At 37.0% G+C, this 13,238-nt stretch overlaps 1 protein-coding gene across 4 annotated transcripts in view; it reads left to right on the plus strand.

Moving 5' to 3' along the window:
• Window positions 1-13,238, plus strand: part of ZRANB3 (zinc finger RANBP2-type containing 3) — a 199,083-nt gene that overhangs the window by 21,902 nt on the left and 163,943 nt on the right. For 3 of the 4 annotated variants that reach the window (XM_072613230.1, XM_072613233.1, XM_072613229.1), the window contains exon 2: window positions 1,061-1,228. In XM_072613230.1, coding sequence (XP_072469331.1) covers window positions 1,068-1,228 — 161 coding nt within the window. In that variant the 5' untranslated portion in view covers window positions 1,061-1,067. Of the gene's footprint in view, window positions 1-1,060; window positions 1,229-13,238 lie in introns of those variants that run through there. The other variant, XM_072613231.1, reaches the window with a different exon arrangement.

Raw genomic sequence — 13,238 nt, forward strand, 5'->3', positions numbered from 1 at the left:
TTCTATTCAGCTCTGGTTTTTTCATCAAGAATTCTTGAAAGTCCTTTATTTCATTAAATGTCCATTTTTTCTCCTGAAGTATTATACACAGCTTTGCTGAGTAAGTGATTCTTGGTTTTAATCGTAGCTCCTTTGACCTCTGGAATGTCATATGCCAAGCCCTCTGATTCCTTAATGGAGAAGCTACAAGATCTTGTGTTATCCTGATTGTATTTCTACAGTACTTGAGTTGTTTCTTTCTGGCTGCTTGCAGTATTTTCTCTTTGACCTGGGAATTTGGAATTTGGCTACAGTATTCCTAGGAGTTTTCCTTTTGGTATCTCTTTCAAAAGGTAATCAGTGGGTTCTTTCCATTTCTCTTTTATCCTCTGGTTCTAGAATATCAAGGCAGTTTTCCTTGATAATTTCTTGAAAGATGATATCTAGGCTCTTTTATTGATCATGGCTTTCAGGCAGTTCAATAATTTTAGAATTATCTCTCCTGGATTTATTTTCTAGGTCAGTGGTTTTTTCTAGGAGATATTTCACATTGTCTTCTATTTTTTCATTCTTTTGGTTCAACATTTATTATTTTCATGTTTTTTCATGCAATGCCATGAGGTGAAACTTTGGTGTTGTTTTAATTTGTATTTTTCTTATTAGTGATTTGTTTGATTGAATAATAATGAACTGATCATTGGATTTTGAACAAGTATATCATTAATTTGTTAACTAAAAAGTATTAATTTGTTATCAATGCTGTTTAACTTATCAAACATTTATTAAGCACCTCTTATGTGCATAAAAATGTGAACTGTATATCCCTCAAAACACTATGTAGTACTGTTCATTCAAAGAATATGTTTGAACAGGAGATAACCAAATACATGGTATAACAAGGTATTTTGTTACAGGTTTTAGTGATTGAAGAAAAATTAAATATTAATTATATTTTTGAAGGTTTTAATGAAATTTTGTGATGGTGATAAACCCTATGTGAATAGAAATGATTTGTTATCATGATAATGTTTTATTCTGTAATATACTTAATTCTTACTGCAATTTAAAATTTTATTTTTAGGCTCAACATGAACAACATATCTAATACTCAAGAATCTCATATATCTAAAAATTCTTGTTTGAAAAGTGAGTTTGAAGATCAGCTGTTGTTTTTGCCTGAAAAATTAAGAGCAAGATTACTTCCTTTCCAGAAGGATGGTATCACCTTTGCATTGAAAAGAAATGGCAGGTAAAAAAATTCAGCCTTTATAGATTGAAAATGTAAAATTTTAATAAGTATTGATCTGAATTATGTGGATTCTTATTTTACAAATAATTTCTTGAAATTTCAGAATTTTGGAGTTTAAAACAATAACAATGCCCATTTAGTGTAATAAAAAATTCTTTATACAAATTTCTAAAAAGTGTTCAGCTCATGCTCAAAGATCTTCTTTTAGGGGAAATCTGTTTTCCCCTTTTGGCAGTCCAGTCTGCTTATAGGGTACTCCAGTTTTTTTTCTTAAATCCAATCTAAATCTTCTGTATGCCAAAGAGCCTCTTTTGATAATCTTTGATGGCATATTCTTCACCTTTCTGGTCATCCACAGCTTTATAGAATGATAGAATTTGAGATTTGGATGAACCTTTAGTGGTCGTCTAATTTACTCCTTCTCAAAAAGAATCTTAATTATACTATATGCAAAAAGTAGTAGAGGGAAACCTCCCATCCTCAAGTAAGCCCATTTCACTATTGGCTACTTGTAATTGTGTATTACATTTTTCCTAACATCCAGCTAAAATTTACTTCTTTGCAACTTCTACCCATTGTTCCTGGTTCTGCCCCCTGGGGCCCAAAAGAACAAAAATAATCCCTCCATGATATCATAACCCTTCAATTACTTCAGGATAACTACTGGGTCTCCCCTGTGCCCAGTTTTTTTTCTTTTGCAAGCTAAGCATGCTCAGTTCCTAAATTGATCTTCATATGACACAGGATAAAGCCCTCCACCATTCTAGTTGCCCTCCTCTGGGTACTGCTCAGTATTATTTAGCTTGGTAGTCCAGGAATGAACATAGTTAAATGAGGCTTGATCAGAACAGAGTACAGTGTTCTAGTTCTTGGAAGCTGTGGTTCTCTTAACATAGTATAGTCCAAGGTCACATTAGTGTTTTTTTAGCTGTCACATCTTGCTGCCATGTGTTGTGCTTACAGATCTTTGTCAGAACAACTACCATCTAACAATGCCTCCCCCCATTTGTACTTGTGAATTTGATTTTTTTTATACTTGCATATAAGAAATTATATTTATCCTTATTAAATTTCATGTTATTAGATTGAACCCAGCGTTCTAGTGTATTAGAGTCTTTTTGGATCCTGACTCCATTTTCTGTTGTGTTAAGTGTTACTCCTTGATTTGTATTATCTACACACTTGATTGTCATGCCATGCTTGCTTTTAGTCCAGTCACTGATAAAAATATAAATGAGCATAGGGCCAAGGACAGGTCTCTGGATATTTAGCAGGACACCTTCTGTCACAATGACATTGAACTATTAAGCCTTTTGAGTTTGGTCATCCAAACAGTTATGAATCCATCTCATTCATTGTATTACTGTCTAATCCATATCTCTCCATCTTCACAAAAATAGTATGAGGTAATTCATCATGGAAAAAATTTTCAGTCTACGTTAGCTGTTACCTTCAGCTGTCAAAATGGGAAAAAAAATCTTGCAGGACCAGTCATTGAAGCCATGCTGGCTCTTCATCACCCCCTTGTGGAGGCACTTTGCCTTGTCTGTGTTCATTTTAAAATACTGCTTCAAAAAGCTATTTTCCTAATTGTGTTCTGACCCAAGGAAACTAATACTTGTTTTATTCTTGACTCATGTCCTTGGGTTACCATGAAGGATAGTGTTAGCTTTTTTGGCTGTCGTGGCACAATGTTGCCTCATATACAACTTAGAGTGAGCTAAAACTTCATTTCTATTTTTATTTCCTATCCTTTACTTGTGAAGTACATTTTTTTTTAACAGAAGGGGAGATTTTTGCTTTTGTCCCTATTAAATTTAATATTTCCTACACTCAATCCATTGCTATAACTCTTCCAGAATTTTTTTCATTTTCTGTTATCCAAGGTGTTAGCTGTTTCTTCAAGATTTTGTCTTCTGCAAAACTGACAAACATATCTTAGTAACTTCATCCCAGTCACTGATAAAAAGGTTAGACATCACTGGGCCCAGGATAGATTACAATGGTATATAGATAACCTCCAGATTGTTAGTAACCTATTATTGGCTCATCTTGGGCTCTGGTGATTCATTCTTGATTAAAACTTCCTCACTCTAGCCTTATCTCTCTCCATCTTGTCTGTGGAATAGCATGAGACACTATTAAATGTTTCATTGAAATCTTGGCGTGGTTTATCTGAAACTTTCTACTTTTTTGTCTAGTTTAATAATCCTGTCAAAAAATAAAGTGTTAGTTTAGCATGAAGTCCTTGAAGAAACTATGCTAATTCTTTTTGTGATCACTTCACTGATTCCCTTTAGAAGTATTCACAGATAGTCTTTTAACAGAATTTCCTATTATACCTGAAGTAGAAGGGTAAGTTACTGGACCTTGGGTTGTAGACTAGAGCACCTTCTTTTGTTTGAAAGTCAAGGCAGTATTGGTACCCCTCAGGGAAACTATCCCTAATTGTCTCTTCTTCCCCTGTCTTTTGCTTTATGACTCTTCACCTTATAATGTTTGTGGCTCCATATTATCATTCCTTTTAGTACAAGACGCTAATTTCTTCTAGGATAGTCCACCTTTCTTCACTAGAACGCTGTATTTGTTTCATAGCTCCACATGCTCAGTGGTACTTCTTCTCATCCTCTTCTGTGGTGCATGCTTTACTCTAGCCTTATGATACTGATTAGAACTGCTCTTGTCTCTTTACTTCCACTTCTTTGCTTTGATAACTGGGATATAGATAAAAATGTCTCTATCCCTTTAGTTCCCTCCTGTATGAGGTCTGTCTTGCACTTTGTGCATATATGGTTACTTTTAATTTCTAGCAGAAACAAAAATATAGCTTACTCTTTGTAGATCACTACAAAATTCTCCTTGCCTAGCAAGTAGACTAGCATACTTCCTTTAAAGAAGATAACAGTCCTTTGTCTTTTTCATAACACATGACTAACTCTTATGGTTAATGGTTGTGTCGGTGCTTGTTTTTGTAGCCCTCTGGGTGGGGGCTTTTATGGTGATGAGAGGATATATTTTACTTAGTTACTTTTAAATAGTGGTTGTCATAATTCTGTTATTCAGTGGTACTAGTAGAAATAGATCTTTAAGCAAAATTCAATTATCCAATTAGTTCTTATTTCACCTAACTAGTCAACTCTAGGTGTCTCTTGGACATCTATGGCCCCTAGGCTCTCTGTCCCCACTGGGAGGCTAGAGGAAGGATCCCCTGAGGCTTAATTAACTTAGGAAACACCAGGATACAAGATGTAATCCAGTTATCTAATTAGTTTTGCCACTACTGTATCTTGTTGTTGTTGATCTTCAGATAGTATATTGCCAAGGCAATATTCACAGCACCAAGGGCGTATATGAATATGCCAGCATAGTTCCTGAATCCCAAAGTATAACAGATTCTCCATGTAGAAGGCAGAAGAAAAACATTTATTCAAACACCAGGAAGCCAAATCTCAACACCAGAAAGCCAAACCCATTATAGTAACCAAAAAGTCTATACACATTATCAGGCCCTCCCACAAACAAACACTCACAGGCCTACTTCCTCTGTCGTTTCCAGCTCTGACTAGTCTGACCAACTTCCCCTCTGCTCTGCTCTTGTTTTGCCTCTTCCTGTTCTACCCTTCCTTCTCCAACCCTTCCTCTTCCACCTGTTCAGCAAACTCTTTCCACTACATGTGGCTTAGGTTTCCATGGGATTTAAGCAGGTCACTTAGGCCTATTAATGGATGGGAAAGAGCTTCAAATTAAGGAAAAAAAAATACATTAACATAAAAAATATCCATTACAATGGGGCAACTGGTATCAACAGAACTGCAATAGAGATAATAGAAAATAAGCATATAAAACAATATTTTTGGCAGCTGGTGTCAACAGAACTTTACAACAATGTAACAGGGACCACACAAAATAAGCACATAAAACAGTATCTTAGGATGGGGCTTGAGCACAAGCACCCATCATTCCCTCCCTTGAAAGAATGAGTTCTAAAATCTTGGGATAAGGGACAAAAGTCTCTTCTTCTATAGTTACTTCTGGTGAAATTGGATGTAAAGCTGTCCTTGCCCCAAGAGGTCAGTTCTTTAGGTGGCATCTGGAACTTGGTCAACACCAGGTCCAGGGGTGACACATCACAGTTGTGGGGGGGCATGATATCTGGCTTCTGGCTTAAGCAATCAGGCATCTGCAGGCGGAGAGTACTAAACCTGCAGAAACCAAATCTGACAAGATAAACAGACACAGACCCAAAAGGAAACAAGGAGACAATAACCAGAAGCAGGGTAGATATAGGGTAAGCCATGCTTCTGGAGTCCATGAGCCCACTAGCATAGCTTCATTCACTGTTGTTTACTATTTTCTGATTTGCAGTTTTGGGGTCATCATTCTGGCTAGGGGTATACTTTCTTTAATCTGAGTTGGGAGCTGGCCAATTTCCTTTTCTCCCTGCAGTTATGACAAACTTTTATACAAGGGTTCAGGAGGATCTGTAGAGTCAGTTCTTCTCGATTCCATCTAGTATCACACCCCTTTTCTCAGTACATTTTCTGTAGTTCATTAGTTGGGATACCATCTATGCTTCTAAAATTTACCCCTGCTCTAAATAGAGAAGTAAACATATCATTTCTTGTCAGTCTGTTTCTGATTTTGAATCTACTGGCTATTTACTCTTCTTTCTCTCTTGAGGAAATTTATCTTTTCCCCAGTCCCCTAAGTCACTTAACTGTGAAATCTTATCCAGCATCTCCAAAAGAAGGTACCCTATTTCCCCTATTAGTAGAGTCAGAACTAGTTGCTTGTAAGCAGGAGGAGCTGTCTTCACTATTATATTCCTGTGGGAAACTGCTAAGGGGGTATCATGGTATGCATCTGCATTTCTCATCATTATGGTAGTCTTCATTTCCTCCTCCTTTAACCTTCTCAGATAGTCCCTAATTGAATACCAGGGTCTACCTCCATTGGGCTATATAGAGTCATTAGGAAACTGCTTACTGTGTCTTTCTTCAGCCAAAACCAACGGATTAGTTGTATTATTATCTGCTTGCATATTGTCATCTCTGAAAACTTGCTGTACAAAAAAATTCTAATACCTATAAATTTCAAGCAATCCACTCCATCAGTCTATGTTCCTCCAGCCCTTTCATCATTCATTCTTACCATCCAGGATATTAATGATTCTCCCATCCTTTGGGTGAACTGACTCAAAATACCTGTGACTTCCTCCTGAGTAAAATCCTCAGTTATCTCCCTAAACATTCTGTTGTCCCCCTGGTTCTCCTGTTTCTGCCTTAGTATTAGGCATGCTTTTAACTGAGAAGCTTCTCTCTCTAACACTGTTTCATTTTCCAACTCTGACTTTGTCCCATTTTCCTCCTACACATCTCCTGGCAATTGTTGCCATGTCATCTAGGTTGGGTGTGTATAAAGGTTGTATGCACACTTCTTTTGCTAGCTTTTCGCTTGTAAGCTAAATGAACAACTTTTTCTTATATCACCTGAGACCCTCCAGCTTGCTTTTTTAAAGGAGAGCCCAAATACTGAGAATTCCCATGCAAACTGGCTCTTTTTCCATCTGAATTTTTTTCTTCAGCAGCTTGTCTCTGCTTTTACACATAATACACTAACCTGTTAATAAAATCCAACCTCTCCTACACACCCCTGTCAGTTCTTTCCCTGGTTTTATTGGTATTCCTTGCAAATACCTTTCCAAATCTCTAAGTTCCCCCTTCTGTAACCTTAGTTCCCAGCTTTCACAGGGTCCAGTGGTTTTGCCCCATTTCCTTGCTAGGGAGAGATGAGGCAAATCCTCCCTTCTTGGGATATCCCTTCTTATAAATGCTTTCTATCTCCAAATAGAGATTTTATACCCTGCAATCCTGTTCATAATGCCAAATGTGTTGCCAAGGCAATATTCACAGCACCAATGGCGACTGAGTATGTTGGCATAGTTCTGAATTGCAAAGTATAACAGACTCTTCATATAGAATGCAGAATAAAAACATTGAAACACCAGAGACCCAAATCCATCATAGCAACAAAGAAATCCATCATAGTAACCAAGAAATCTATACACATTATCAGGTCTTCCCACAAACAAACACTCACAGGCCTAGCAGTCTCTTTCCTCTGTCCTGCCCAGCTCTGACTGGTCTGACCAACTTCGTCTCAGCACTGCTGCAGCTCCACCTTTTCCTGTTCTACCCTTCCTGCTCCACCCCTTCCTGTTGTAACTGTTCAGCAAGGTCTTCCTGCCACATGTGACTTTGGCTTCCATGTGATTTAAGCAGGTCCTACAGGCCTGTTAATGGTTGCTTCAAATTAAGCAAAAGAATACATTAACAATACAGTTATCTGATATTTATGAGGGTAACTAGGAATCCTTTAAAAGTTGCCCCATGTTACATACTTTTATAATTTCTGTATAACTTTTTTTCTTCTTACAATATACAAGAAAGCCAGGGAAGCCAACAAGTAGAAGTGAGGAGGAGGAGAATTCCAGCGTATTATTAGTGATAATCATTTTCAGATCGGTCTAAGTTTGCGATTTTCTCTAGTATTTATGTATGTACAATAAAAATCTCCCAAGAAGTCACTTTATAAGACTTTGGTGTTTTGGTAGTTTTTGAACCTTTGGAAAGAAAGAAGTATGTATGTATGTATACGTATATATACACACACCCGTATATACATATGCTCATATATGTCTATATACATATATATGTATATACGCTCATATATATGTCTGTGTCCATACTTATTTTTATTTATATACATATATTCCATGAAAAACTGGTAACATTTGTCTTAATTAACCTAAATGCTTAATAATCCTTCTATTTAAGAAAATTTATTAAACTGAAAAGAGTGAAGTACTTGCTGAAGTTAGATTATGGTAGCTTTTTCAGTTCTTAAGATTTTGTTAGATTTTTAAACTTCTAAAAATCATCATAATTCATTTAAGAAAAGATCCCATCTCCACTGCAGATTTCCTTGACTGAAGAATACTAATGACTTTCTCAAAACAATGATTCACTTTGGTAGAATATTGTGAAAGTCCACTCTATAATAAACTTCATGGAAATGAACTGTCATAGTACTTTTACTGTGCAAGAATCAAGTTTCATGGTTATTATTTGATGTCATATTTTTAGGTTCCTTAAGCTTGTTATCACTAGATAATTAGCTTCCCTAATTGGAGTACCTCAGTGGCATAGTGGTTAAAGCACTGGGCTTGGGTTCTTGGAAAACCTGAATTCAAATCTGGTCTCAGACACTATTGTTAAATCACTTAACCTCTGTTTCTTTATCTGTAAAATGGGGATAATAAGAGCACCCATCTTCTACGTTTTTGTGAGAATCAAATGAGATAATTATGAGACACAGCATTAGCACCTAACACAGTGAGCTCTACATAAATTTTAGGTATAAATAATTATTCCCTCACATAACCAGGTATAGATTATGATTGTCTTGTAGTCATTAGATTTACCTTGTCTTGTCTCTGTGCAAAGAAGAGTGAGAAGTCATTTTCTTACCCCTTCTTCTTGGCCAAGTTTGGTAATTGGAATTATGTGGCATTCAGTTTTGGTCAATTTTTGCTTTTTCTATCTATGTTGGAGTTATTGTCAATATTATTTTTCTAGTTTTTCTGATTTCATTTTACATCAGTTCACACAAATCTTTTTGTTCCTCTTGTCGACAGGCAATCACAATGTCACAAGATTTACATGAAAACCAGGTTTATTATGAAAGAAATGAACTTGTATGTGAAACCCAAAGGGTTCACAGTTCTTACAGAAGTTTATATATTTATGACAGTGCAACAAAAGGAGGAGGAGAAATTAGGAAGGGACACAGCATGGGAGGGGAAGGGCTCGTGAAGGGAAGGAACAAGGTGATGGTAGAAGCTGCATTTTTTCTCCTTGGGAGGACTGCTAGACTATGAAGGTAGGAGGATCTGCTTATCTGCAAAGGACCCCAACTGCACAAGCCTGGCATAGACTGGCTGGCACCTCTTTTGCCTCCCAAGGACATGCAGGGATTCCAGCATGGGGTACAATAACAAATTATGTCAGCCCAGGAGGAGCTTCTTCCTTGACACACTCAGGGTCTCCTGCATGCTCAGTGTCCAGTGTTTCAGGAAAACATGGCAATTTGAAAAGACAAGTTCAGGGACAAGACAGGGGACCCCTAATAGCCCTTAACACACTGAATTCTTCATTTTGTAGCATGGTAATATTTCTTTACTTTCTTTCATATATCATAGTTTGCTTGACTGTTCACAGTAGGTACCTAATTTTTTTCTAGTTCTTTGCTATAACAAAAAATGTTGGTATTACTATTTTGGTATATATGCAACCTTCTATTTTTTCCCTCTTCAAGAAATATGCCTTGCAGTGGGATTTCTGATTCAAAGAGGGTGGACAGTCATTTAGTCAGCAAGATTTTTTTAACTCCTACAATGTGCTAGGCAGTATACTGAGTGCTGGAGATACAAAAAGAGGCAAAAGACAGCTCCTGCCCTCAAGGAGCTTACACTCTAATGGGAGAAACAACATACAGACAAATATTTTACAAACAAGATATGAACAGGACAAGTAGGAAATAATCAACAGGGGAAAGGCATAAGAATTAAGAGGAATAGGGAAAGGCTTCTTATAGAAAGTGGGATTTTAGTGGGTACTTGAAAGAAGTCAGAGAAAGCAGTAAGTGGAGCAGAGAGCATTCCAGGTATGGAGTACAGCCAGACAAAATGCGTGAAGCCAAGAGGTGGAGTGTCTGTTTCTTAAAACAGCCAGGGGGCCATTGTCAGTGATTAAAGAATATGTGGTGAGGGGGTACAGGTGTAAAATATGAGAATACTAGAAGGTAATTTGGGGTGAAGATTATGAAAAACTTGAACATTTAAACCACTTTTCTTAGCATAATTTCATTTTGCTTTGAAAATGTATGAATATCAGAGGCAGCTGGTGGCACAGTAGATAGAGTACTGGGCCTGTAGTCAGACCTGAGTTCATGTCCCACCTGAGATACTTAATAGCTGTGTGACCCTGGGCAAGTCACTTAAACTTTGTTTACTTCAGTTTGCCCTTTCATAAAGTGGTGATAATAATAGTTCTGAGGTCTCAGAGTGAGTGTAAATAGCAATTGTTTCTGTTTTGACTAGAAACCCTGAGGATCTTCCACTCCCAGATTGATTTTTTTTTTTTTGACTAGGTAGAAGAGGTCATTCTTTGCCTCATTTCTTCTTACATAGCCTTGATCACTGAATGGCATTGCCTCAGACACACTGAGACCTGGGAAAGCCTTAGCTTAAAAAAGCCAATGTCTCCCATTTGCACCTGTCTTCAGTCACCCTGATCCATATCTTGCAACTGGACCCATATGGCTCCAGAGGAAAGAGTGAGGGTAGTGACTTTGCACAGCCCTGCCTCACTTAAGTCCGATTCACTTTGAAGTCATGACATCACCTTCCCATGTCACCTGTCATGGTCACAAAACAACAATTATTATGAAAATAATAGCATGTACCTCCCAGAATAGGATCAGATGAAATAATCATAATAAAGCATTTAGCACAGTACCTAGCACATAGTGCTTGCTGTATTTAAAAAAAAAACAAAACATATTAGTGTTCCTGTCTTTACATAGCTCTTTCAACTTTGACTATGTTTTTCTCCTCTCCTAATTACCTGGGTGTGAAGTGAAACCTTAGAGTTGATTTACATTTCATTTACAATCTTTACACTGTTAGTAGCTTTCCTCAAAAATTTCAGTTGTTCTATGTGACTCATATTTAGTTTACATATCAGAAGTAACCAATGAGAAATTCTGAGGAACAACAATAAAGGATCTTAACAGAGTTGAATGCAGAAAAGAGAAGATGGGCTGGTCATTTGGCTAGAGTCAGAAAGTGTTAGTCAGTCATTTTCATTCATATTCGACTCTTTGTGACCCCATTGGGGATTTTCTTGGCAAAGATACTGGAGTGGTTTGCCATTTCCTTCTCTAGGTCATTTTACAGATGAGGAAATGGAGACAAACGGGGTCAAGTGAGTTGCCCAGGGTCACACAGATTTGAACTCAGAAAGATGAGACTTCCTGACTCCAGGCCCTGCACTCTATCCACTGTCCTCATGGACAACTAGAGGATTCAGTTGTTACCTTCTTGATGTCAGGAGAGACTGAGGGTCTCCTGTGTATTTCTTGGACCCCTTGCCAACTTTTAGCAGACCATGAATAAGAATCTTAAATAATGAGCAGGAATAAAGGGATTGTGATATGTATCATTTCACTCAACTCTGGCATTGATATGAGATCACAAATCCATTTGAGTAGATTTAGAGCAATCATAGGATCATAGAGCTGTAATGGACAGTAGAGTTCAAGTCCAGCCCTCTCCTTGTACAGATAAGGACACTGAGCTCTCTATTCTCTGGCTCTTTCCAGTGTACCATGCTGTTTTCCTGGGCCTGATCCTCTTATGTTAACAGCTTTACATTTTAGACCTCAGTTGAAAGCTCCATTGAATACTATTATGTCCTTTTAGAGAGTAAAAATGTGTTAACTTTTAATGTACATATTTTTTCCAAAAGTAGTGGTTTTAATAAATTTTAAGATCTGAATTTCTACATTTCCTTTTCAGTGTTTCTTTAGTCCACCTAATTTTGAAAATTAGATTAGATAGAGCTATGATTTTCTCCTAGTGTTTGGGACTGACAATTGCGTTCATCCTTGGAGAGAAAGCCCAATGTGGCTATTTTATTCCCCTCTAACTTGCCAACAGAAAGAAATGAGACACTTACAAGGAACAGACATTAATTAGGCAATGATATGCACCCCTCTCCCAAAATTTAATCTTCCTGTTAATATAGACTCTAAATATAGACATGCTCCCTGAAACTACAAATAGGGTCTCAGTATGTCACTTTCATGTCATTTTTACATCTTCCATGCCTGAAATCATGTTTAAATGCCTCTCTCATTTAAAACCCTTCCAACTTTACTTTTCAGACTAATTTCACATTTTTGCCCCTTATGCTTTCTATATTCCATCCAGCTAGACTGACTTCCTTCCTGTTCATCTCTCTTTCTTGGTAGAGGGCTTTTCAGACCATTCTCAGTGTGAGGGGGCACCACTGCCTGCCTCCTCTCTGTCTCTTGTGATTGCTTGCTTCTTTCCAGGCTCAGCTCAAGACTTACCTCCTCCATGAGACTTTTCCTAATTCTCCCACTCCCACTTCTTGGTGCCTTTCTCCCTAGTTATATTGTATTTACTTTTTATATTCTTTTATATTTTCAGAGCTGTATATTTGGTTTTTTTCCCCAGTTAGTCCTTTAAGGACTATTTTATTTTAGTTTTTTTATTCCCAAACTGTTACATATAGTAGTAACGATAATAATACCTAACATCTACATAGCCCTACTGTGTGCCAGCTACTATGCTAATTGTTTTTGAATTATCTCATTTGATGCTCACAACTGTGAAAGTTAAGTGTTATTCCTATTTTACAGGTGAGGAAACTGAGGCAGACAGGTTAAGTGATTTGCCTAATAGCTAGGAAGTATATAAGGCAGGGTTTGAACTCAGGTCTTCCTGACTCTGGGCCTGCTACTCTGTCTACTTTGATATCTAGTAATTGTTCAGTAAATGCTAGTTGAGTGAGTGAATCATCTGACTCATTCAAAAATGTTTTAATGATATAATTTTAAAAATAGAATGATTTGGGTAATTTTTTTGGTCTTAGATAAGTATGGGGAATAGTTCAAGGTTCTAATAATTCTGTATGGCTAAATATTTAGTTTGGAATTTAAGGTGTAAACTTCAAGAGAAATAAAAAATGATGTCATGTATTCAGGAAAAACCAGCCTTATGACTATTTTCTAATGCATGAGATTTTCATCTGGATATTTTAAGACATCATTGTATGCTATTTTCCAGAAGTAGTGGGTTTGAAAAATTTTAGGCTATAGATTTCTGCTATTTCTTTAGTATACCTAATGCAAAATTAGGACA

This window comes from Notamacropus eugenii, chromosome 5 (assembly GCF_028372415.1).
Source record: "Notamacropus eugenii isolate mMacEug1 chromosome 5, mMacEug1.pri_v2, whole genome shotgun sequence".
Lineage (NCBI taxonomy): Eukaryota > Metazoa > Chordata > Mammalia > Diprotodontia > Macropodidae > Notamacropus > Notamacropus eugenii.